Consider the following 24,138-nt stretch of genomic DNA (forward strand, 5'->3'; position numbering starts at 1 on the left):
ATACCAGCAGGCTGAACACTGGCTGCTGCTGGTCCCTTGTCCATTCTGCAAGCAGGGCACTGCACTGGGTACAAGCAGCTATACAGAAGGCTCTGGGGAGACCTCATTGTGGCCTTGAAGGGAGCATAAAACAGGAGGGGGAACGGCTGTTTGTGAGGGTGGACAGTGACAGGACAAGGGGGAATGGTTTTAAACTGAGACAGGGCAGGTTTAGGTTGGATATCAGGAGGAAGTTTTTCCACATGCAGGATGGTGACCACAATGATCATCTAATTTCAACCTCCCTGCTAACCATCTAACCAATCTCCCTCATTGATCAAGCCCAACTGATGCACTGGGTTTCTTTAAAGAGAAAGGCTCTGGCCATATATCTCCATACCACTGGTTAAAGGTTTTTGTTGACTTTTTTTTTTTTTTTAAATAAAAAATGCATATGTATATAAAGAAGTTTTGTTATGTGTATACATGAACTCTATTAAGTATTTCCCATGCAGCTCAGCAGGCTGGACACCCACACATGCTCCAAGCACAGCTTGGCCTCCACTCCAATCCTACACAACCTCCCAGCTCTGCAAACATGTTTGCTTTCCTCTCTGAGTGCTTTCCCAGCCCGTAATGCTCCCTGAGCTCAGTGGGAACCCTCCTGCAGATGCAGGATGGTGCTCTGCAGCACAGTGCACACGGAGCTGCATGGGGCAGCCGGGCCACCAGGGCTCAATGTTTTACACTGCAATTGTGGTGCTCTTCCTCAGGACATATTTCAGACTGTCTGCTAAGAGAATGCAACAGCTCTAAGCTGGTTCTGGGAAGGATTTTTTCTATGCACCAAGGAAATGAAGTGACAGCAAATTGCTGCAGGATTCCTCCAGTCGGGGTTGAATGCACATCTCTGCCCTTCACCACTTCAGTGAACAAGGTGAGCTTCACAGTGATGCTCAGCAAAAAGGGCAGCAGCACCAACCCACAGCACTAACCCAGGAGAGGCACGTGGCTGATACCCTTAGGCTGTGCTATTCCCTGCTGCAGGGATCTCTTCTAAAAAGACGAGAAACAAACGTGCTGCCTTAAAGGCTTCTGCTGAGCATACGCTTCTACACACACCTGCATCCCATGTGCATCCAAGGAACACTTTGGAAGGCTGTGCACCAAGAAGGCTGAAATCGGATTAAAAACGTCAGTGCTCAGAGTAAGTCTCTCTACCTCTCCATTTTACTGGAAAGTGAATGATGTGTACTTAATAGAAAATGGCCTGAAGATGCTTTCAGGTTCTCAGCTGATCTCCTCTAGAAATATCTGCTTGACAGAACCCTTCAAAGCCTGCTCTGTCAATAGAAAACATTCCACCAACCAACCCTCGCTGAAAACAAGAGAGAAAAAGTGGAAGAAGAATCTACCTGTGCAGTTCTGCGGGGATAGGACAGGTGTGGCAGGTTTTATTTTGCATACTTACTTCAAGTGCAAAAACTGTGATCCACCACAGGCATTAAAAACCATTCCCAGTATCGTTCCTACAGACTATTCATTGAAGACTCAGTGTTTCAATTTTCCTTTACTCCTAAAGGACAATCACCAAATGCATTTCACTCCATTAGATTCCCTCCTGTCCCAGGCAATGTACCAACCCTCTCCTGCAAGTAGTGCCATCTCATGCAGTGCAAGCATCACGGCCACAACTCACAAGTTCAAGCCAAAATATGCTTTCAGAAACACAGACATCAGTTGTTTTTTAACCTAGACACATTCATACCTTTATGTCAGTTAGCATTTGCACCATCTTGCAGAAAGCCTCACTTTTCCATACAAGGACATATTATTCTAATACATATATATCATCTCAGAAGTGTCAGGTCAAAGTTTCCAAACAGTTACAAAACGTTTCATGCAGTAAAAAGGACCAAATACTGTATTGAGACATCCCCAAATAGCTGCAGCATTACAATTAACCCACGACTTGCATGGCAGCTAAAACACAGCGGCCCTAACCCCAATGTAGGAACTGTTACAGCAAAAGTGTTTGTTGACAGAAAATGAAGGAAAACGGCAATTACCCTAAAAGACATTTCAAGATTCTCTCCACCCCAGATATCCATTCCTGCATCGTAAGATCCTATCTCTTCAAAGTAGTTTCTGTCAATAGAAAATAGGCCACCAGCCATAGTAGGGGTCCTAGTTGAAAACAAACAGAAAAAAAAAAAAAAGAAAGGAAAAAGAAAAGAAAAGAAATACCTTTTGAAAGACACTGTGGAATTCATCGCGTGATACTACAGCACACATCTCCTCAGACATTTTGACTATCAATACATTCTACGCACAGCAACTTCAATACAAAACACCACGCGGTTCCCCCGGCTCGCTGCCATGAGTTCAGGAGCACTGCAACAGTAAAGTGGATGGAATTTTGGCACTGCATCCAGAACAGCACTTAAATCCCATCTGAGATGCTTAGAGAAGGGAGTTCAATGCCTTAGCTTTGCCTTAGAGGGAGACTGAATGCACGGAACATTACTGGGCGTAATCTCTCCCAACAGGATTAGGGATCCTTACAACTGGCAAATCTCATCAGCGTGCAGCTCCTCCTTTAAAGCTCCTCCTGCCCTGCTTCCCCACACCGATGCCTGCTCCAGGCTTTGCAGCGCCCAATGCCTACACCAGGGCCAGCAGCAAAGCTGTGTGCTCCCATCCAGCCCTGCACACGCAGGCTGGGAGCTGCTGGGACGCGGCTGTGCTCACAGCACCGGGTGCTCACAGGGCAGCCCGGCTCAGGGCATTGCTTTGAGCACTTTGTGCAGTGCTGGGAGAGGCCTCTGCGCCCTGAACCCACACACACCACCGCCATGCAGTGCTGCAGCTGTGGGGCAGCGGCTGAAGGCTGTGTGGCAGAAAAGCATCTGAGGATGCCAAGCCAACAGCCACTGACCGTGAGCAAGCAGGGTGCCAGGTAGCCAAGAAGGCCAACGGCATCCTGGTTGTGTCAGCAGTAGTGTGGCCAGCAGGAGGTGACTGTCCCTCTGGTGAGGCTGCACCTCAGTGCTGCGTTCAGACTTTGGGCCCCAGAAAGACATGGAGGTGCTGGAGCATGTCCAGAAAAGGGCAGCAGAGCTGTGTAAGGTCTGAGCACAGTCCAGTGGAGGGTGCCTGAGGGAGCTGGCATGGGTAAGTGTGGAGAAGAGGAGGCTGAGGGTAGACCTCACTGCTCCCTACAAACCCTGAAAGGAGGTTGGACTGCGAGGGAGGAGAGGGTTCAGCCTCCCCACAGATAGCAGTGACAGGACAAGAGGATTCCACATTGCACCAGGGAAGGGTAGAGTGGGTATGAGGAAGAATTTCTTCTCCGAAGAGCAGCTGGGCACTGGTAGAGCTGCCATGGAGTGTGGGGGGTCACCATCCCTGAGGGAGTCCCAGAGCTGTGGGGATGTAGTACTGAAGTACATAGGCAGTGGGCATGGGTGGGCAAGGGATCCCAGAGGTCTTTTCCAATCTTTATGGTTCTGTGATTCTAGGACAAGACAGCACCAGCACCTCTGCCCATCTGAAGTGCAGCTTCCACACTTAATGTTTGGTGATACCCTTATGCAAACACTGCTATCAATCACGCTTCCAGGATTTTTTTTTTGCAAAACAACAAGTCAATAAGAATGGTTAATGTGCAATTCAGGAAAACTGATTTAATAGAGCTGCCTGCAGTCAGCTGCTATGTGAGCAGGGGCAGCCTGCAGCCCCAAGCTTACCAACATTTCCCATTTTCCCCACGTCCCCAGTTCAGCTCAGGCTGCCCAAGGAGGCTGTGGATGCCCCATCCCTGCAGGCATCCAAGGCCAGGCTGGATGTGGCTCTGGGCAGCCTGGGCTGCTGGTTGGTGACCTGCACACAGCAGGGGGTTGGACTGGATGAGCACTGTGCTCCTTTGCAACCCAGGCCATTCTAGGATTCTATGGTTCATTCCTGCCTGTTCCACCTGGCCCCAGCACAACCTTGCCTCAGAGCTGAGATGCTACCACTGTAAAATGAGAGAGCTGAAAGAAATTTCTGTGATTGGTTACTTACTGTATATGTCTATGCAAAACTTATTTAAAATAAAACCAAAAGCAGAGTCAGCACTTGGTTTACTCGTAGATTCAAATGTCTATCATGGATTAGAAGTCACTGTAAAAGCAAAGGAACCACTGTATGCCACAATGTTAAATAACTGAGGTGCAGCAGGCAGACCTCATCTTTGCTGAGTAAATTTAATGTTGCATAAACAGAACCGCAGAGCTCTCACTGAAAAACAGCTGAAACAGTAATTTGAGCAAGAAGGAGCATCTCTGCAGATTTTCTCAGTTTTGTGCTTATTAGCTCTGTTTTGCCTACTTGGAGTCTAGCAATACGGTGCTATGATTAATGCTAGCCATCATTCCAACCCACTTCTCATTTTCTTTTGGAGACAGGTCTGCCTTTCCTTTCTGTGACTGTGAGCAGCAAGCAGGATTCCCATTCCCATGCTCGCCCCATTGCCTTCCCATAGGGAAGAGCACAGCAGACAGGTGTTTAAGCCCCACTCTGCTGCACCCCAATGCTCCCAGCACCAGCTCCCAATGCTGCTCAGCCCAGCACCAGCCCACATTACTTGCCCAAGGCAACCCCCTGCAAAGACCTCAGCCCACTGCTGCCCAAAGCACTCACCTCAGCACCTACAGCACCAGCCAGAGCCTAAGAGGACAAATAAAATGAGGTCCTCGATCTTGTGTTCTTTCCTCTTCCTAACCCATTTAATTTAGATTTTTTGGAACTATATATGTATATCTGAGTATTTTTAAGTACAAGTCTCATCAGTTTTCTGTTCCAAAGCAACTAAAGGCAGATATGGCAATATCCGTAGAAAAGTGCAGTAAGAAGTGCTTTCTGGTTGGGATCCTGCAGCTGTAGGATGAGTTGGTTGCACAGTGACCTCAGCACAGTGTTGCACCACCACTGGCAAATCACAGAAGGAGCACTGAGCTCACCTGGAGACACGGGATGTGTGAGTACTGCTTTGCAGTGGGGAAAGAAGAGCACACCAATGAGAGATTGACTGAGACCACTGGGTTTAGCACTCCATGAGCATTTACCACTAAACCTGAGAGACCTGCGACCGAGCTGCACTGCCCAGAGCCCTGCGCCAGCGTCCTCAGCTCTACCTGTGCAGCCACATGGATTCTGCCCCCAGGCAGCCCAATGGAACAGGAGGCTTTGCACTTCAAGTGATGTGTTTTGCAAAGCCATGGACCAAGTGCACAAACCAGGTGTTACTCCAGTGACAGCATAAGTGATAGCATTTAGAGAATAGGAACAAGACAAAATCTTTGAGGAACTTTAAAACAGCAATGAGCGACAGCAATGGTCCTTTCCAGCTGGTGCTGAAGCATTACAAGAAAAAAGTAAGGGGAAAAGTGCTAGGGGCTGAGGTGTGATGGCCAGCAAAGGAGCAGTGTACGTAGGAGCAGCCATATCAGAACCCATTATGTCTGAGGCAGGCATTGCTCATCGGTATGAGAGGCACCTATGAATTCTTACTGTTCTCTTTGCTAGAAATATGACAAACCAACTTTTCTAACAGATTCCATTAAGAAAGTGCTTTTACAGCCATACTGCACAATAGGGAGATGTAGGAAGTCAGAGTCACTGCATTAATTAACCTTTTCCCATCAATTCCAGAGATTCCTGCAAGGACGGATATTTCAGTGGGCTGAAATACCTGATTTGTGAATTTAAGAGCTTCTTTAATTCCTTCAGCAAACAAACAAGCTGTGCTGCACATCCACTAATTAGAAAGGATCGTGTGCTTTCCCCTGAGGATAACACACGGTCTGTGCTTAACTCCCCCTTGGTCCCAGTGATGGCCGAAACCCATTCATGCCAACAAGTGATTTCTTAGTGAGCTACTCTGATTTTTCCATTAAAAATTGTATATACAGTAACAATATATGCATGAAAAATACATTTTATATAGAATAATTAAAAGAATCACAGCACGGTTGGGTTGGAAAGGAGCCCTCAGCCCCAGCCCTGCCATGGGCTGGCTGCCCCCCAGCTCAGGCTGCCCAGGGCCCATCCATGGCCTGGGGCACCTCCAGGGTTGGGGCACCACGGCTCTGAGCAGTGCCACGGCCTCACTGCACTCACAGGTTGATAATGTCTAATCTGCATTATGGCATTAAACGTAAAAAGTCACAGTAGGAATTTATCATTGTTATTACGACAGGTAAGAATTTGAGTAAAACACTTTTTCTGATTACATGGCTTTTTAGTGTAATAAAACGCAGGACTTGAGTGCAATGATTGCATTACACATACAAGCACATAAGTCACTGATCTTTATGTATTCTGGGCTCATTCCATTGATTGCAAAGAAAGAAAGATGAATGCACACATATTCAATCTTCATGAGATTGAAATAATGTTATAGAACGGGGAAGGGCGATGCAAAAAAAATGAAGTCAGCAGCTTGCTCCCAAATGGTTGGTGTGGGTTTGGCTTTGGCTTATTTTTGGCCTCTCATTTTTAGAACAGACAAGGAGCAGCATTTGCCAAAAGCCTTCTGAACTCAAATGAAATATTCGACTTTTTTCTCGTTGGATGCAGAGTTCATTTTTGTGATTCTGACACCTCAAGACTGATTTACTGCCACAATCTCTCGCACTGCTTTTGATAAGCATTTCCAGATAGTGGCCAGCACTGAAAGCAGCCAATGACTTATTAAATGTTGTTTCCCATATGAAGACTGTTACACCTCTTCTCAGTGCTCACCAGCTGCCAGTGTTTCCAGGAGAAATCTCACTGCTGTTTTGCACCAAAAAATCTCCACTGCGTGTTCAGAAAGGGCACCTGTGCCTAAAAGCTAACAGCTTGCATCCCAGGCAGCCCAATTACACCACCTCTAGAGCCACCACCTCCCTCTCAAATACTTGTTACAGGGCTAATTAGAGGACGTGCTGTGTTGTTCATTAACTCCTGACCCTTCACTAACACCCATCTTCACGTGGAGGGCTCCCAAAACACCAGGCAAACACCAGCTACAGCCATCGAGGAAAGGATGAAAAGCTGCTTTGCTTTAATAGGAGTCAGTTACGTGTATGATTCTGGATTAACTTTACGTACTGCTTCCCTTCTGCCCATCTTTCAAAGCTTCCTGTGGCAGCACAGAAGGGCTGGAGCAAAGCCAAGGGTGTTGGAGGAGCAGCCAGCAGTGCCAGCCAGCACAGCGTGGGGCCGTGCAGCTCGTTATGACAATTAACACTGTGAACCTAACACACACTTCAGGCTTAACTGGGTAAGGAACTGGAAAGCAAAGTGGTTCCAGAGATGGTCTGATGAGAAAGAGATGTAAAACACCCAGCTCTTCTCTGACCCCAGGCTTTGAAAGAATTACAGTGACAGATTTTGGCCACTGTCAGTCACAGCAGATCCGAAAAGCTTTTCTGTGCCCACCCTCTGCCTTACCTGGAAACTCTGCAAACCTTTGCTGGGAACTGCCATCCCCTGAGCTGCCTCTCTCCTAACCTGCCTGTCACCCACAGTCAGGGGGTTTACAGCACTACAATTCTTTCCACTTCATCATGTCTCTTTGGACAGGTTTGAAACCATTACATCCACTTCTTACAACTTGAAGTTGTTTTTTTCCATTTTCTTTTTTTTTAATTTTTCTTTCAGTTCTCATGGAGATGACAGAAGCTACTGGAGCTGAGCAAATAACCCATGGCAAGTAATGTATTCAATCTGCTTGGTTTCAACTTCATTTAGAACTTTTCTCGAGGTTTTGTTACAGACTTTGATTTCAGCAATTAGAAGGAGGAGGTCAGGAAGGCTCAGAGGAACTCAGGATATATTCTTAGATTAGCTTTGACTGGGTGTGCACTGTCATCACTGTTATTTTATAGGCAATATGTATTTTAAGAAGTGCAGACCATAACCAAATGCTTGCATTAAATGTCCAAAATTTTGCATTTCAAAAATACGTTCTAATATTTGTTCTAAATCATGAGAACAGTAATGTCTGCAAACAAGTTCAATAAGGCTACTTGCAGATAACAAACACAGAAGGAAGCTCAATACTTAGAAAGCAAGTATTATTTTGAATTATTGAATGTTCTAAAGGAAATATTGACAGAGCTTTCTCAGCTCTGATAGTTATCTGATAGTTACACTACAGCATTAAGGACAAGGCAGATGTTGGTGCTTTCTGCCACAGCTATCTGGTGTGTATTCTCCAATACTGCAGCAAAACCTTCAGTATTATCATCTACGTACAGCAAACCCAAACACCCCAGAACTCCATTTCCCCTCCTTACCTTACAGGCAAGGTCCTGTCCCCCTTCCTCCTGTCCATCTCCCTCTGGGGCACGGGATACCAGCGGAAGTTCAGCTTCCAGTTGAAGCCTCCATAAGTCATATCTGACCCAGCCATGTATTCAAACGTGTCATCACTGATCACGTCGATGATGGGGCACACAACAGTCCTCCTGTGAGGAAAAAAATAAAAGGCATTTGAAAATGAAACTGTTGTTTGAATCCCCCCACTGTTTTCTTCTGTGGCTCCTCTGCAGGAAAGCTCTGCTCAGCAGTGCCTTGTGACAAGACACGGCATAAACCAGAACCCAGAAAGTTCCATATGAACAGGAAGAAAAACTTCTTAACCTGGATGGTGGCACAGCTGCTCAGATTGGTGAGCAGTCTCCTTCTCTGGAGATATTTGTACCCACTTGGACACTGCATGCAGTGTAGCTGCTGTAGGGAACTCCTGGAGGGGCTGGGCTCCAGAGGTCCCTACCAGCCTCTAAGGTTCTGTGGTTCAGTATGTCAGATAGAAATTGTATAGAATCCTTTACCTTCCTGCAAAATAAATCTTTCAAAAAAAAAAAAATCTTCTTTTTCAGATCAGTGAATGTTTTTCTGTTTTTTTATTGCTTTAGCAGCACGGTGCTCGAGGGACGGCCCAGAGCCCCAGCTGATGTTGCAAGGACCTGCTGTCCCCCATCCTCCTCTCACCTGTCCTCCCGGATCCTGGCCAGCAATGGCTCCAGCCAGCCACGGGTGCACTCACAGTGTGCATCCAGGAAGGTGACCACCTGCCCCCGGGCAGCTGCAGCCCCCCGCAGCCTTGCACGGATCAGCCCTGACCGCTGCTCCATCCGGAGGATCTTCACTGGGACCTCCAGCTTCTTCACATAGTTCTCCAAGGAGGCCTTCAGAAATTCTGCCAAAGGCAGTAGAAAAACATAATAATAATAATAATAGAGAAACCTTACTTGAAGGTGCCGACGTCCTGGTGCTGCTGCCCTGAGCTGAGGTGCCCTAGGCCATGGATGGGCTCTGGGCAACCTGAGCTGGGAAGCAGCCAGTCCACACCTGGGACTGTGACATCCCTTCCAACCCAACCCAACCATTCCATGGTTCTATGGCCTTTAAGGTCTCTGTGGCCTTTAAGGTCCCTTGCAACACAACGATTCTATGGTTTGATTATCTTTAAGGTCCCTTCCAACCCAACTGCTCTGTTGTTCTGTTACAGCTAGGTTCGGCAACTCCTGAAGGCTCCAAATGCAGCTGCAGAACATGTGTGTCATGCTCTGCCCTGCCAGGGACCAACACTGGCACAGTGCAGGAAACTCCTCCTGACACGTGTGGAGTTGTTTTGAAGAGCAAGAGCAGAGCTACAGAGGCTCATGCTGCAACTTAGCTCTGTGCAGCCACAAAGCACACAACCATAAGTGCACATCAGGAAAACATCACAGAGATAAAAGGATCTTCAAGTAAGTCACAGTCTGTTTTCCAGTAATAAAACAGCAATCAGTATTGGGTGTAAGATGATTACACTTCTGCTCATTCACATATGGCTTAATATGACTACAGCTATTTCTGATAAATTGCACTGTTTGGGCCCTCTAGGACCAGCCTTTGGGCACAGAGAAGTAACAAGCCTGTATGTTTTCTGAAGCAGGGAAAACCAGGACAGTGACTACAGTGAAGTTAGTGCTACATGGAGCAGAAGTAAAGGACGGCTTGGCTTGCACCCTCCTTCCACTGAATGGTCGCAACTGGATGTTACATTTGGCTGCACCGGGGAAAACCTCTCACCGTCCCATCCATCCCAGCTATGGGATATGATCCCATTAGGGAATGGAGCAAAAGAGAGACTGGGGAAGGGATTCTGCCTTCTGCAGTGACCAAGCACAGCACAAAGGGCTGCTAACCGTTTCCTGCAGCACCCACCCCTCTCGCTGGCATCGTCCACCAGGATGATCTCGGCAAGCAGGCGGCGCGGGGAACGGGCGACCACGCTGTGCACAGTGCGCAGCAGGGTGCTCCAGGCCTCGTTGTGGAACACGATGACCACACTGGTGTTTGGGAGCTCGTCAGGGTACACTTTGGTCTTGCACCTGGCAAAAAAAGTACAGGAGAAAGAAAAGAAAGTGAATCCAGAAGATCCCTAATGAGTTCTACGGACAGGAAGGTCAGAAGGAATCTTCGTACACGTGAATTCTTTAGGAGGAGCTCCTCCAGTACATCAAACTGTTAAGAGCCAGGAAAACAAACGATCCAGGTCTCTGCAGCAAAGTCAGCTTGTCCATATGGTTTCTTTCATAAGCATCATCTACTATAACAAAACTCACTTTAATCTCTTCTTCTGAATCACTGCCATTAAAAAAGTACGTGAAATCGTGATCACAGCTTTCAAAATGCGAGGTGAGGTGATAATACAGAACACTGGACATCACTGCATTCTGCAGGACAGGCAAAAGGTTCACGAGATAGTCACTGAACACCAGATCTGACTGCAGAAAGTATGGTGTTAATAGAAACCATACACACACAGGCATGTGTGTGAACACATGTATAAATATTCGCACGCACAGAGCTACGTAATGGCCTTCCCATCATTTGGATGGAGACCACCATTCAGGTCTGCTGGTCACCATCCCACCTTTCTAACTTCAGCAACCTTTCCGCATCTAGACATCGTGATGTGGATTCAGAGTTCACACAGAAGAAGTTCATCACTTGTTATCAGAGTCAGTTGTGACAGAACAAGGGGAAATGGCTTCAAGCTGAAAGAGGGTAGATTTAGGTTAGATAAAAGGAAAAAGTCTTTTACAGTGAGAGTGGGGAGGCACTGGAATAGGTTGCTCAGAGATGTGGTGGATGCCCCATCCCTGGAGACTTTCAAGGTAAGGCTGGACCAGGACCTGGGCAACCTGACCTAGCTGTGCATTGCAGGGGAGCTGGACTAGGTGACCTTTACAGGTCTCTTCCAATTCTAAGGATTCTATGATTCTGTGATCATCCATGACAACAGAGGTGCCTAAAAGAGCAAAAGCTCAGCAGAACAGTGTGTCCAAAATCAGACATTCTGAACTGATTTAATTCCAAGGCACACTGAATGGGTATATACAAAGCTGGCATAAATTCTGCTTGTCCCACAGTTCACAACAATCGCTTGAATTATATTTAGAACAGACTCAATTTTGAAAACTGGGAGAGAGCTGCTCCATGGGATTGTTTACAAATGTCCAGACACGTGCATTAGCAGCTAAAGGCCAGGACACAAAGAGGCAGGCACTAACTTTGATCACAGAATCATGCAATCTCCTGAGTAGGAAGGGACCCATGAACTGTCAAGTCCTTCTCTGGCAGCCCTGGCTCCGCTCACAGCAACAGACCCTGCTGCTCATCTCCTCCTTAGCATCCCAGACACTTCCAGGCTGGGATTATCCCCTCTGGGGGAGGATTATTCAATTTCCAAATGACTTCATTCTGCTGCTTGGCTATGTATAGTAACTTGGGTACCTCAAGCAATGAACTGGGATTTGTTGATATCTGGTCCGCTCATCAGAGACCAAATTAAATCTATTCACTCTGCTTAATTTGGGTCATTTGATTTCAGTAGATAATGTAAATGCATGTACTTTGTCTATATTATGGTATCAAATCCATATTTCAGTAGATTACTGCAGTGCTCAGCCCACCCAGAGGAGCATTTAGTCTGCTCCAGGTGGCAAACTGGGCCCCATGCTGACTTCCACCCCACAGCATGCAGTCATCAAATCTGAAAGGTGCTCTCAGAGGAGCAGTTCTACAAGAAGCTCAACTTTCCTCAGCTTTCTGGGAGGTTCTGGAAACACGCCTGCAAAAGTAAAGGGCTGGCTGTGCAAAGGGGAGGCTAAGAGCAAGGCACCACCCTAAGCAGCAACACTGTGCACAAAGATAAAATTGGGGATTGTCTACATTTGTGCTTTAGCTATCACTAATGTTTTGGTATGCTTCTTGAGCTCAAGGGATAGTTCATGTTGCATTTTGTTTTATTTCTCACAGAATATGCACAGAAACATGGAATGGTTTGGGATGGCAGTGACCTGAAAGACCATAGAACCACAGAATGGTTGGGTTGGAAGGGAGCTTGAAGTTCATGCAACTATAGAATGATTGAGTTGGAAGAGGCCTTAAAAAGCACAGAACCATAGAATGGTTGGGCTGGAAGGGGCCTTAACCATCACAGAGCCATGGAATGGCTGGGCTGGAAGGTGCCCACCCTTGCTGTAGGCTGGCTGCCCCTACAAGCTCAGGCTGCCCACAGCCTCTCTCCTTGAAAAGAAGTGACCTACGGATCAAATTTTAAATGAGCAGCTGCTCTGGAGCACACAAACTGCACAGGCACAAAGTCATTAGTGCGTGCTAATTGATGAGTGTAACAGAGGTGATTCCTGTACTGGCTGCTGGGATGACCTCAGTCCACAAGCACCGGTCCCATGGTGAGAACATTCACTGCCTGGATTCAATAACTCCATGAGCTCACTGACCTGTTGGCTACCTAACACTTGCAAGCTGCTCACGTATCTCCCATGGAAGCAATGCACTGCTCCCTGGATCCTGTGCCAGCACTCAGCTCTGGAAGCTAAACAAGACGTCAGTACTGCTTCAGCCATGCATCGTGTGTGTAATCTCCATCACAGCACTGCTCACCTGGAAGTATTATCTTCTGTATGGTTACAAACATCTTCACTGCAACCACTGCACTGACACACACTGCACTTTTTCTGCTACAGGAACACGCACCTTGCTGAAGGAGAGGTAAAGGTAAGCCATGCACTGCCCACACACCCATCAGATCCGAGGACTGCCACTCCACCACCTCAAAACTCCTTACAAAGCACACCAGTTGTTAACAATGATCAATGTTAACTGATGCTGGCATGCTGGCAAGACTTCCCCAGAAACACTGGTTTTCCTTCTGCACTCATCAGATGTTACTTTATAAATACACATGAAGTAAATACAGCTGTTTAAATGCAGGAAAAACACATTTTCCAAGATCAGTAATATGGAAACAGTGAGACTATTTACCATCCTTCCCGTTGGCTGTGTGCAAATCGCATGAACATGAAGGGCTGTGCTGTGATTTTTCTCTTCCAGAATTATATTGAGGCTCTCAGGAAAGAAAATCAAGGCAGAAAATCACGCAGGAAGGCAAAACACTTGGAGGGAAAATGAGAATGTAACCAGTAAGTAGAATTTATTATGCAGTATTTGTGATACGGTGCATTAGGGAACATAAAGAACTGTGTTAAATAGATGTAGTTTATATGAGCTGGGGGATTTTGATGATTATTTAGTCATTACCCACTATTACCTTGCATTACTGAGAATATAAAGATGGAAACGCATAGAAAAGGCTTGGTGTTGGTGCAAACCTGGATGTGTTTTCTAGAAGCTGCACTTTGGAGCACCACTGGCCACCTGCAGTCAGCAGTGCTTTGTTTCTATGTAAGTGATAACGTTTGTGCTCAGAGAATCCTGCTGTCTGAAACACAGTTCTGTCTTGTATACTGTATATAAGACCTGCTATAAGGAAATGCATGGGACAACATTCTGAGCAGGAGAAAAGCTCATTGGAGCAGCTGCATAAAACAAGAGACTTGATTTAGGTCTAATTTGTCATCTCTCCCCACTGCAAACCCCCTACCTCTGCCACCTGCCCCATCACTTCAGCACATACCTGTTGGAGCTCTGCTTCAATACACTCACTTGAACTGCCCCAGCTCCTGTTTTAAAACTGAAATTAATGCAAACGAACGGTAAATAGAAAATAATTGCAAAGGAATTTATTTCACTTAGAGTGCCAGGACTGCAGCCACGCTGTCTCACTGACTTCTACTGTATCAATAAGTCCCAGCGCCAATCAATTTTTACAGCCAGCAGATGAAGGATGTGAAGATGCATGAAAATTGTTTTCCGGTGTTTCATTACAGAGTACAAGCAGGTTTGCACTTGGTAGGAGCAACCCTTCACTCATCCCTCCAGCTATCAGTGCTCATAAAGCTCCAGGTACAGCCCTGAATATCAAATATTCCTCTGGGATTTTCCACCCAAACTCTGCTTTGAGATCTTAAAAATCATTTCCCAAGTTGTTTACTGAATGCTCATAGTTATTTTCATGTTGAGGAAGGCCACAATTACACAACACAGCAATATTAAAAGCAAAGAACCCGCAGTCAATACTGCAGATCCGCCATCCTGAGCCTTCCAGCAGACAGCTCAGGGGATTTTCACCTTAACTCCAAGTGGAAGCATCAATACCCCCACAAACCTGAACACAGCAGCAGTTATTGTCTGCAGCTTAATTCAGGACAAACCTGTAACAGAGCTCACAACTCTTCAGATAAGGCTTTCCTGGACAGCTTTTCCTCATTAGTTTTGCTCCATTTCCAGCGCTGCTTTTTATGATAGCATTGCTGCATCTTCTCCATTTTACAATACCAGGCTAACCTCAACCTTCCATTACTTTTCGATGTATCCTTCAAAGTATTTTAGCAAGTATTAACTCTGTATCCCCAAATCTCTTGCTCACACCTGCAGTACAGGAAACAAGACACCACTGTGTCTGTCCCAAAATGCCTGGTGGAGCAGACATATCCTGATGCTAATGCTCTTTATAAGGCTCTCCTGGAACTCTCTCTGCATGCCATCAGAGCACAGGAGTCAGTGGGATGGGACAGCAGCCCACAGAGACATGGCTGAGCATCACACCTGCCCTTACCAGATGGGCACAGCCCCACTGCAGCCAGATGATCGTTAGGATGCAGCTGCAGCTTCTGCCACCTGCCCAGGGCAGACCCTTGAGTTCTGGTTGCAGTTAGTATGGGATCTATGTTGCTCTGGTCCTACAGCAACCCCTTTTCTGGACATAACTGACAGCACCATAAGCAATATTGTTAGGAAGCACATATAAAGAAGCCAGGACAGCCATCCCCATACAGCCAAAAGGTGGCACAGCCCTGCTCTTGGCCACCAGCAAGCACCAAAACCTGGCCAGTACTTAGCCAAGCCCAGGGTACCTTCCCTTCTCTCCAGCAGCACTTCTGCCCTTTTGGTACAGAGAAGTTTCCCCCATTTCCAGAGGAACAACAGCAAGCCACTTGGATTTAACCCTGCAGTACAAACACAGCCCTGCTGAGCACTCACACTTTCTCCTTCTTCTCCTGCATGTGGTTGTTTTGCTGCTGGTGCCTGACCTGAACTGCCTCCCCTTGTGCCTGTGTTCTGTCACACAGAGCAGGCTCTGTTTGGCACACATGTAACATCCTCATCTCTGCACTGCTCACCCAGTGCCAAGACCACAAACAACTGACTGTCACTGTGATAAAGTATTTGGAGGAGCAGCATTTTCCACTAAGCAATAACAATGCAAAGCCAAACAAAGCAAAGCTCTGTTCTCACATGGCTCTAGGAACAACCCAAAGTCCACCTGTGACAAGTGCTCCAGCAGCCTGAGCACACCTGGCAGAGCTCAGAGGTCCCCCTGCATCCCTCATCTCCTATGAGCACTATGGCACCGTAGCATCTTTAAATTCAGCAGCAATCCCATACATAAGGACCTCACAGAGGCCAGAGCTGCTTTGGAAGCGTGGGGGGCCGTGAGCTCAGCAGTTTGGAAGAAGCTGATGGGACTGCAGGGGCTGTAGGCACCTCCTGAGGCACTGCTGCTAATCTGACACCAAGAATTGCCTTCCATGTTGTGCAGGTTACCCATGGGCACCTTTCCTCCCTGCAGGCGGTCACCCCAGGTAATTCTCCCTCCACATACACAAGGCAAAATAATTCCTAATGTGTCATTCACATTTTCTAGCTGAAAGCACTGATTAATTTCTCTCTGACCTTCCTTGTTTAAGGATGGTTTAGAATTTCTCTATGCATAACTTTATAAGCACAGTAAAATATTTAAAAACAAGTTAGCTTTTACCGATAGGAAGCTGCAAGCAGGTAAAACCTGAACACACTTCATTGACCACTTTGAGCTGGAAGAAGAAATAAGGCAACACTTCATGGCATGAGACAAATGGACTAGATGAGACCATCAGAAATCAAAATAATTGGCTCTCCATTCTCAGGGCTGAACTGGATGCTCCCTGCCCAGGCACAGGGCTGGAGGCACTGAAGGACTTCAGGCAGATGTGGCTGCTCCTTCTTTGTCCAGAGTCCCTTCCCTGCTCTGAGCATATACAACAGCCAAGGCTTTGGACTTGAAGAAGGCAGCACAAAACCATAGCACTGCACTCAAGCCAGACTTACAATTAAGAAAAAGTTGAAGCTAAGCAAGATGACAGTGAAAGCATTGCTTCTGCTTCTCATGTTTGTACCAAGCTCTTTCTAAGAGGCCTCCTAGACATGCAGTGACCACTTCTAGACCATGTTTGGACAAACCCAACACCAAGTGACCACCAGATCTGCATTGTAGTAAGTGCCAGAGCAGCAGCTGAGCTCCTTCAGTCCTTGAGAAGTGTGCTTACTGCTTATTATGACTACTGCCTCAGATTTAATAACGGATTCTCTTACCTTCATCTGAAGTGGCATCGTTGGGCTAAGTCCCTTCATACTCCCAGGTATCCACAAGTCGCAGGCAACAAGGCCAGCCAGATCCGAGCACGGCTGTCAAGGATAACCCCCAGAAGGGCTTCTGACAGCATAAAGATTACCCATGCAGGTATTTGACAGCTCTCAGCCCTGCCCAGTCTGCTGGATTCTATGCAGCACCTCTGACACAGTTGTTACTGATAACGGGCACAAATTCTGCAGGACTGCTGCATTTACAAAAGCTTCTCCAGAGCAGAAAAATAAAAGCCTTTTTCTTATGTGAGCTGTTTCTGATTAGAATATGCACGCTTGTAAGCAGAGACACAGCACAACAGCTGACTTCAATCTAAGCTTCCATGATAAGGATTATAAAGGCTATTTTTATAAATATATTTTATAAAGAATAGTACTGGCAACTTATTCTTTCAGAAAAGACTGAAGATAGATTTCCTTGCACTGGGGAATATGTTCAGAAACAAAATTACACATTTCTACATTTAATTCGACTGTTCATAATTAGACATTGATTAACACCTTCAGGCTGGCCATTACCAGCACAACTCAGGCTGTGGGCTGAGATTCCTTGGCATAGTGGGAAGCAAGAGACACAGCCTGAGTGCTGCTGAGCTCATCAGCACCAGGCAGCAGGGCAAGTCCTGCCAGAAAACTCCCTGGCTCTGAAAGAAACATACAAGAACACACAAGGCTCAGCCACCCACATACTGCAGCACACCTCCAACCCCTGGAAATACAGCAGGTGCTGCTGTTGCATACTGAATGCATTAGCCATAAAACTCATAGAATCACAGGGTTGCAAAGGAGCACAGTGCTCATCCAGTTCCAACCCCCTGCTGTGTGCAGGGTCACCAACCAGCAGCCCAGAGCCACATCCAGCCTGGCCTTGAAAAACTGTACTCTTCTCTAAGAGCAAAGCATTATAAATAGGCACTTGGAACAGTTTAATCCTCCTTAAAGACAGGACGTGTAATTGTAATGAAAGAATCTCATAAGAGAAAAACAAAAAGATGCTTTTTTTTTTTAAATCCCCAAATACTTTGTCTTTTCAATGCAGATTGAGTGTGAAAGCTTTTCTCATAAAAGAAATGCACACAGGCACATTTGTCTCAGCACTACATAGCTCATCTCCCTCAGACCAAGCACATCCATTCACTGAGATGAACACTTTACCTATTTGCTCATTATTCCTTCTCTTTTCAACTATCACTCACAGGGGGAGGACGCAGCTTTTGAAGCCCACCAAGCAGTCCCTTCTTGGTTCCTTCCTGCACAGGGAAGCGCAGGCAACAAGGAGCAAAGCAGCAGTAAATAGTAAAGCTTTCCTGGTGCTTCTGCTGCACACAGTGCATCTCTGCTGGCAATAATGTTAGGTGCTGTTCTATTCAAAATGAGCATCACCAGATTACAAATGGTCATGCACTGGAGAAGCACTGCTCATGTTGCTTGTGAACTTGGCATGGTTTTTAAGGAACAATTACGCTATTTGCAGACACAAATAAAATGGGTGGGAGGGAGGTAGTATTTGTTTGATTTAAAATTTCATAGGGACCTGAAGAATCTAATTGGAAAGAAATCACAATAAGCAAGATTTCAGCTAAGTGACAATTCTGCTTAAAAAGTAGAAGAAATGGAAAATTTTAGAGTATCTGGCAACTTGCCTACATTTAGATCAGCTCATATTTTCCTACATTTGCATTTCTTGCAAGCTGCAGCAACTATAATGCTAGGATACAAAATCATCCTTGGGGCCCTGGGCAGCCTGGTTTGGTATTAAATGTGGAGGCTGGTGGCCCTGCCTGTGGCAGGGGCGTTGGAGCTTCATGATCCTTCAGGTCCCTTCCAACCCAAGCCATTCTGTGATTCTATGACCCCTAAAGAGCTGTGCAAAAACGGGAAACACGTGGGGTTTTTCTGATCTACAGCTCTGCCTTCCAGTTCTCCTAAATCTGCCGACGCTCAGGTGCATCAACCCTTTGCTGAGCCCACCCTAAGGAACTCCGAGAGCAGGCAGAACCTCACCAGCACTGCAGAGCTGGGAGATGGACAGCAGGGCAGCACAGTCAGTGCCACCCAGCTGCCAGCACAGGTGCCTGAGGACAGATCAGTTATTCACTGCCTTGTTCACCTGCTCAGAGAGCAGCTGCTGTGTAGAACCTCTCATCTTTCTGTTCCCATCACACTGAAAACACATCAGTGCCTTTAGCAGCTGGGTTTCTGCGTCTTGCCGTTAGCACGTCTAGTCAAAAGAAGGCATGGTATGGATGTCAGCAATTCTGCAACAGGCATCAGCATTCAGTGCCACAGCCTGTAACTGCACCAAACCGCTCTGGTTTAAGTAGCTGTGCAACCAGGCAGGGCAGAAGTGCCAAAAATGGGAGTTATGTGGAGAGGTCACCTCTGAGCATCCTTCCATGAATGGCAGATGCCCAGAAGGTGGGGAGCCAGCAGCAGTCACAAAAAGGGTATCAGAAGTTATCAGATTTAAATGAATAAGCAGACTTTCAAGTCTTCCCATTTAAACAAGTGCAAAGTGTTCTGAAAAAGATTCTTTCAAATGTGATTATCCCAGAAAAGCCTACAGGCAGAACTAATAGGAAGTCACACTGTGCAGGACAACTTCAGGCACCGGTAGTGTTGTCTTCTTGTCAGAATTAACATGTCAACTTTTCAGTGCCAATGGCTTAATTACAAAAAGCTACAAAATCAATAACGGTGGGATTTTTTTTTTTAATCACTTTAACAGCTTAAAGTTTTCCAGGAGAAAAAAAAGTAATAACAAAGTATTGCAGGTGACATGACAAACCAGACAGCATTTTGTTACGTGCCACAGTGAAAGTTGACAATTTTCATCAGTTCACAAAATAAACTGCACATGTGTGAAGCAGTAACTCTTTGCCTCAGCGTGTGTTACAAGAAGCCAAACCTAGAGCTGGTAAGCCCCAGATAAGCAGGCTGCAACCAGAGCCCAGCAATGCACCCGGAGCCCAAGGAGGATTTGCCTGCAGCCAGCCCACAGCCCCTGCAGCAGAGCCCCGAGCAGCACTCACCCATCCAGCCTCACGTCTGGCAAGCTTCTGTTCAGAGCAATCAGGTCACTGGCCATAAGGTTAAACTGGTTGATTTTAAACAGCTCTTTCATCTTCTCCTGGTCGTCTTTTGGGATGAGCACCGCCTTCCCCATCTCACCGGGTCCTTCCTGGTTTCTGGAAATGACAGCTGCAACACAAGACAGCAAGAGGGCAACTTTGAACGCTGGGGTGTCTTTGAGCATTGGCAGCTTTCAGCTGGAATCACAGTGACAGTGCATGAATGCTCCTGAGAGACTCACATAAGGATTAAAACCCAGCACCAGGTTCTCAGGGAGATCCTGCAAGCCAAGGTCTGGGCAACATTTGTATAGCTGTTGAAAGAATTTGAACAGCACATGAATTAAATCGCTCTGACCTATTTTGTTGTTAATTTATTCCCAACTGAACGGCACATGGCATTATAAACCTGTCCTTTAAAAAACAAACACCCCTTCAACCCAGCAAAAGGCAGTCATCCTCAGAAACACAGTCTAGACACACTTGCTAGAAGAGTATCAGGAATTTACCCAGGAGGTTTCTGCCTGCAGTTGTACTGTATGCTTCATTGTGCAGCAAACACTTTCCCAGTGATGTATTTCTATGACTTGCTCTGCTCAGAAGCACTGCTGGATGCTGCACTCACAGTGCACTGCTTTCACTATGACTGCGTGTGATTTCCAGCTGCATGCTGTCCACACAACAAAATTCCCCTTGGAGCGTTTCATAAGGGATATTTATGCAATGCATAATGCAGACATAAAGCACTTGGAAGTAACGGTTGGTAATTAAACTCTGCTCTGCCATCACTTTTTGGAGGAAGGACGACACTTTGCACACTGGAATTTGAAAGAGATGGTCCTTCAAGCTGCTAATTCTGGCTATGGAAGCAAATTCTCCCTCTTCTTTCCTCTGCTGGAAGGACTGAGGGCTGCATCCTTCCCCTGGCAGTTCTGCAGGAGCAGCTCTCTGCTTCCCAAGGGCCTGTGCCCAATGAGAGCCCAGCAGGGAGCAAGCAGCCATGCTGAGACACTGCTGAGGTAGTAAGACAGCAAGAAATGGGCTCGTTTTGGATGCTGAAGTACTCTGGGTTTGGCTGAAAATATCTTAGTGACAGTTTTCTGCTGTAGAAATCAGAAGCTTTCCATTAAAGCAAATAGGCGTAAGAAAAAAATCTGTCAGTGTATTATTAGAACAGTCAGCATTATGACAGGAAGTTTGCTGCCTCTCAGAGCAAACCATCTAACAGAAGTGCATCTCCTGAAATTGTGTAGGGTACCACCCAAACACCACAAGGATGCTGTGCTGCAGCAGGATACTGTGCTGAGCTGCTGCAGGAATCACTGCCAGCTCACCAATATGGCAGTGCCCCATAACAGTGCCTCACACTCATCTCAGCCTGAAAACTTCCAGTAACTCTCCCTGAAGGCAGCAATTATTTATACACTCTGCAGTAAAACTGAGTTTTCAGTAAGGGATTCCATGTGCTTCTGCTGCTTGCTAAGGTTCATCGAGACAAAGCTCAGGACAGCAGAAGTTCTGTGAAGCTTCACAACAAAACTAATTGGGAATTTCTGCTCAGCCTTCCCACTCTCACGGCTTTACTCAAAGCCAAGTGATACCTGACTACATTTCAATCAGAGTACGTGCAATGCTGTGACCAAGAAATATGTTTAATTTTGCTAATTGCAGCAACATCAGCTTGCCAAGCCTGCAGAGAAGACACACGCAGCTTGCAGGCTATGTCACCCAAGCTTTCAAAAGGGACAAAGTCACAACAGTGCTGCAAGGAAGGCCACAGTGCCATGGAATGGGAATGCTAACATCGAAGAGGGAAACTGTGATGCCTTCATTAGAAGCTTCTTTTTTGCCTTGTGAAAGGCGAGTCACTCCTCATCAGCCTCCTTCCTGCTGCTGGTGTGTTTGTGCAGCATCATGCTAAGCCATGTTTTACAAGGAGGCTGTGGATGCCCCATCCCTGCAGGCATTCAAGGCCAGGCTGGATGTGGCTCTGGGCAGCCTGGGCTGCTGGTTGGTGACCTGCACACAGCAGGGGGTTGGAACTGGGTGAGCATTGTGCTCCTTTGCAACCCAGGCCATTCTGTGATCTTCAATGATAAATACAGAGGAGGATGGCTGAATCTATGTGCTGCCATGTTAACCCACTGACAGCTGCCAGGTGTGAGCACTCCTCATTCCTTCCTTTCTGCAAAGACTTCAACGAGCTCTGTCCTTCCACACCAACAATTCAATTCTATCAAAGCCTTACAAAAGCAGAGATCTGTCCTCCTCCTCTCTGGAAGTCATGGTGGTTAATGAAAATGGAGTCTTCTTGCTATTGTTTACAAGCAGGATGGAAAAAAATGACAAAAACAGATGGATGCAGATCTCAGAAGGTCACCAAAGCTTCCCCCAGACCACACAGAGTTAACTGGACTTAAGACACTCACAGCACAAATTCAGTATCTACCTTCATGGATATTTTACAGCCTTTCAAGAAATCCAAGCAATGCAGTATGTGGATTATACTCTTGCCTCGACCCAGCTGAGGAAACAGAATTTTCAGGAGCTAAAGACATAAAAACTGGAGGACGGGGGCTCTTTAGGAATACCGTCACACCCGTGTGGTTTCAACAAGGAGCTGTACATACAGACCAGCACTCAGGAAGGCATCCACTTGTGTCTCGCCATGCTTTGGCTCATTCTGTTTAAAGGCTGCAAGCGAGGAGCAGTGATTCAGCACTTCTGTTTGTTAACTCACTGAAGCAGATTTGAGAGGTTGTGCTTTTTAATAAAAAGTGCTTTAAAAAAAACAAAGTGTCCATCAAAAATAGCTTCATCTCCGAGCACAAGAATTAACGCTCATCTCCTCAGTGACCATCTTGGTGCATGCAGGCATAATGGAACTGACACGAAGCATGCCCACAAAGAATAAAAATGCTATTTATCCAGCATTCTGCCTGCAGACATTTGACATCATCTGTCAGAGGAAACAGGCCTGCTTTGGAAATGCATACAGCCTCCTCACAAGGGCTTACCAGAAGCACTGAGGTCTTTGGTGGAGCACAGAATACCAAGTGCAAAATTCAAGATAAGGAAAGGAAAAGTAAAGCTGACCTCAATAGATCTGAAAGCATTCAATTTACTTAAGGATTCAGTAAGGGCTCTGCACATGGACTGCTGCTCAGATATGTTGACACATGGGGGATATAAGGACTCATCACCCAAGCATTCTCTCCAAAGGTTTCTTTTCCTTGCACATACCTTGGCTTAAGCCCCTGTACCTCCACAGCAGCACTGTGGAAAGATGCTGGTTTGCAGATGGACAGGCAGCAGGGTCCCTGTACACCCACCCCTGTCCAATCTGCCTTTCCCAGCACAGCCCTGGGCAGCCCTATCTGGTGGGGCACATGGAGCCCACAGCAGGGGGCTGTGGGGGCTATAAAGTCTCTTACAACCCAAACTATTCCATCATCCCATGATTCTTCGTATATTATTGATCAGTTGAAATCACTAAGGAGAAAGCTGGAAATAACACTGATGCCCAGCACAGCTATGATACAGCAGCAGTCAGATGGCTTCAAAACAAACAGAGTGCTGCAGGGAGGGACTTCAGCCCAAATCTCCATTCTGCAGCTGCCAGAAATGTGCAGTTTGAATAGAAAACCTCCCAGCTTTGTAAGAAATCAATGGAATGCTGGCGTTATAGTTTGGAAAGCTAAAAATAACAAGGTGAGGATAAAATCAATCTTAGGATAGCGATAGGGAAGAAAGTAGCTTAAGGGGTGTAAGCCACACACAGCTGCCATCTGCCCAATTTGCTGTATTCACAGATATCTCAGAAACATAACGGGTAGAAGATAAGATGTGAACGGCTCACTGGTAAGAACACCCCAGTAAATGACAGTGTGTCTCTACTCATGCTGAAAATGTTGAGAGAACATGACTTAAGTTCATTTTTCAGAGCAGAAAGGCTGAGGTTGGCAGGGACCATCTGGTCCTGCCCTGCTCCACTGAGCAGGGCCACTCAGATCCAGGTGCCCAGGACCACATCCAGGTAGCTGCTAGAGATGCCTGAGGGAGACAGTTTTGATTGGAACTGCAATTAAAGAATTAATAAATAAATAAAACATCAATAAAACCAGTGGTAACTGAAGTGTGATCTGAGAGACAGGCAGAGCTGCCTGCCCTGCTG

General features: G+C 46.4%; 1 protein-coding gene across 4 annotated transcripts in view; it reads right to left on the minus strand.

Moving 5' to 3' along the window:
• The window catches only part of GALNT13 (polypeptide N-acetylgalactosaminyltransferase 13), an 85,404-nt gene that overhangs the window by 33,945 nt on the left and 27,321 nt on the right, over positions 1-24,138 (minus strand). For all 4 annotated transcript variants that reach the window (XR_008204711.1, XM_052675227.1, XM_052675225.1 and 1 more), the window contains exons 4-8: positions 19,926-20,094; positions 10,225-10,391; positions 9,004-9,211; positions 8,307-8,477; positions 2,049-2,166 (exon numbers count right to left, since the gene is read on the minus strand). Coding sequence is in view for 3 of the 4 variants with exons in the window: in XM_052675227.1 (XP_052531187.1) it covers positions 2,049-2,166; positions 8,307-8,477; positions 9,004-9,211; positions 10,225-10,391; positions 19,926-20,094 (833 nt within the window). In the remaining variant the exon portion in view is untranslated. The remainder of the gene's footprint in view (positions 1-2,048; positions 2,167-8,306; positions 8,478-9,003; positions 9,212-10,224; positions 10,392-19,925; positions 20,095-24,138) is intronic.

The sequence above is a fragment of the Tympanuchus pallidicinctus genome, unplaced genomic scaffold (assembly GCF_026119805.1).
Source record: "Tympanuchus pallidicinctus isolate F22 unplaced genomic scaffold, pur_lepc_1.0 scaffold15, whole genome shotgun sequence".
NCBI classification, from domain to species: Eukaryota; Metazoa; Chordata; class Aves; order Galliformes; family Phasianidae; genus Tympanuchus; species Tympanuchus pallidicinctus.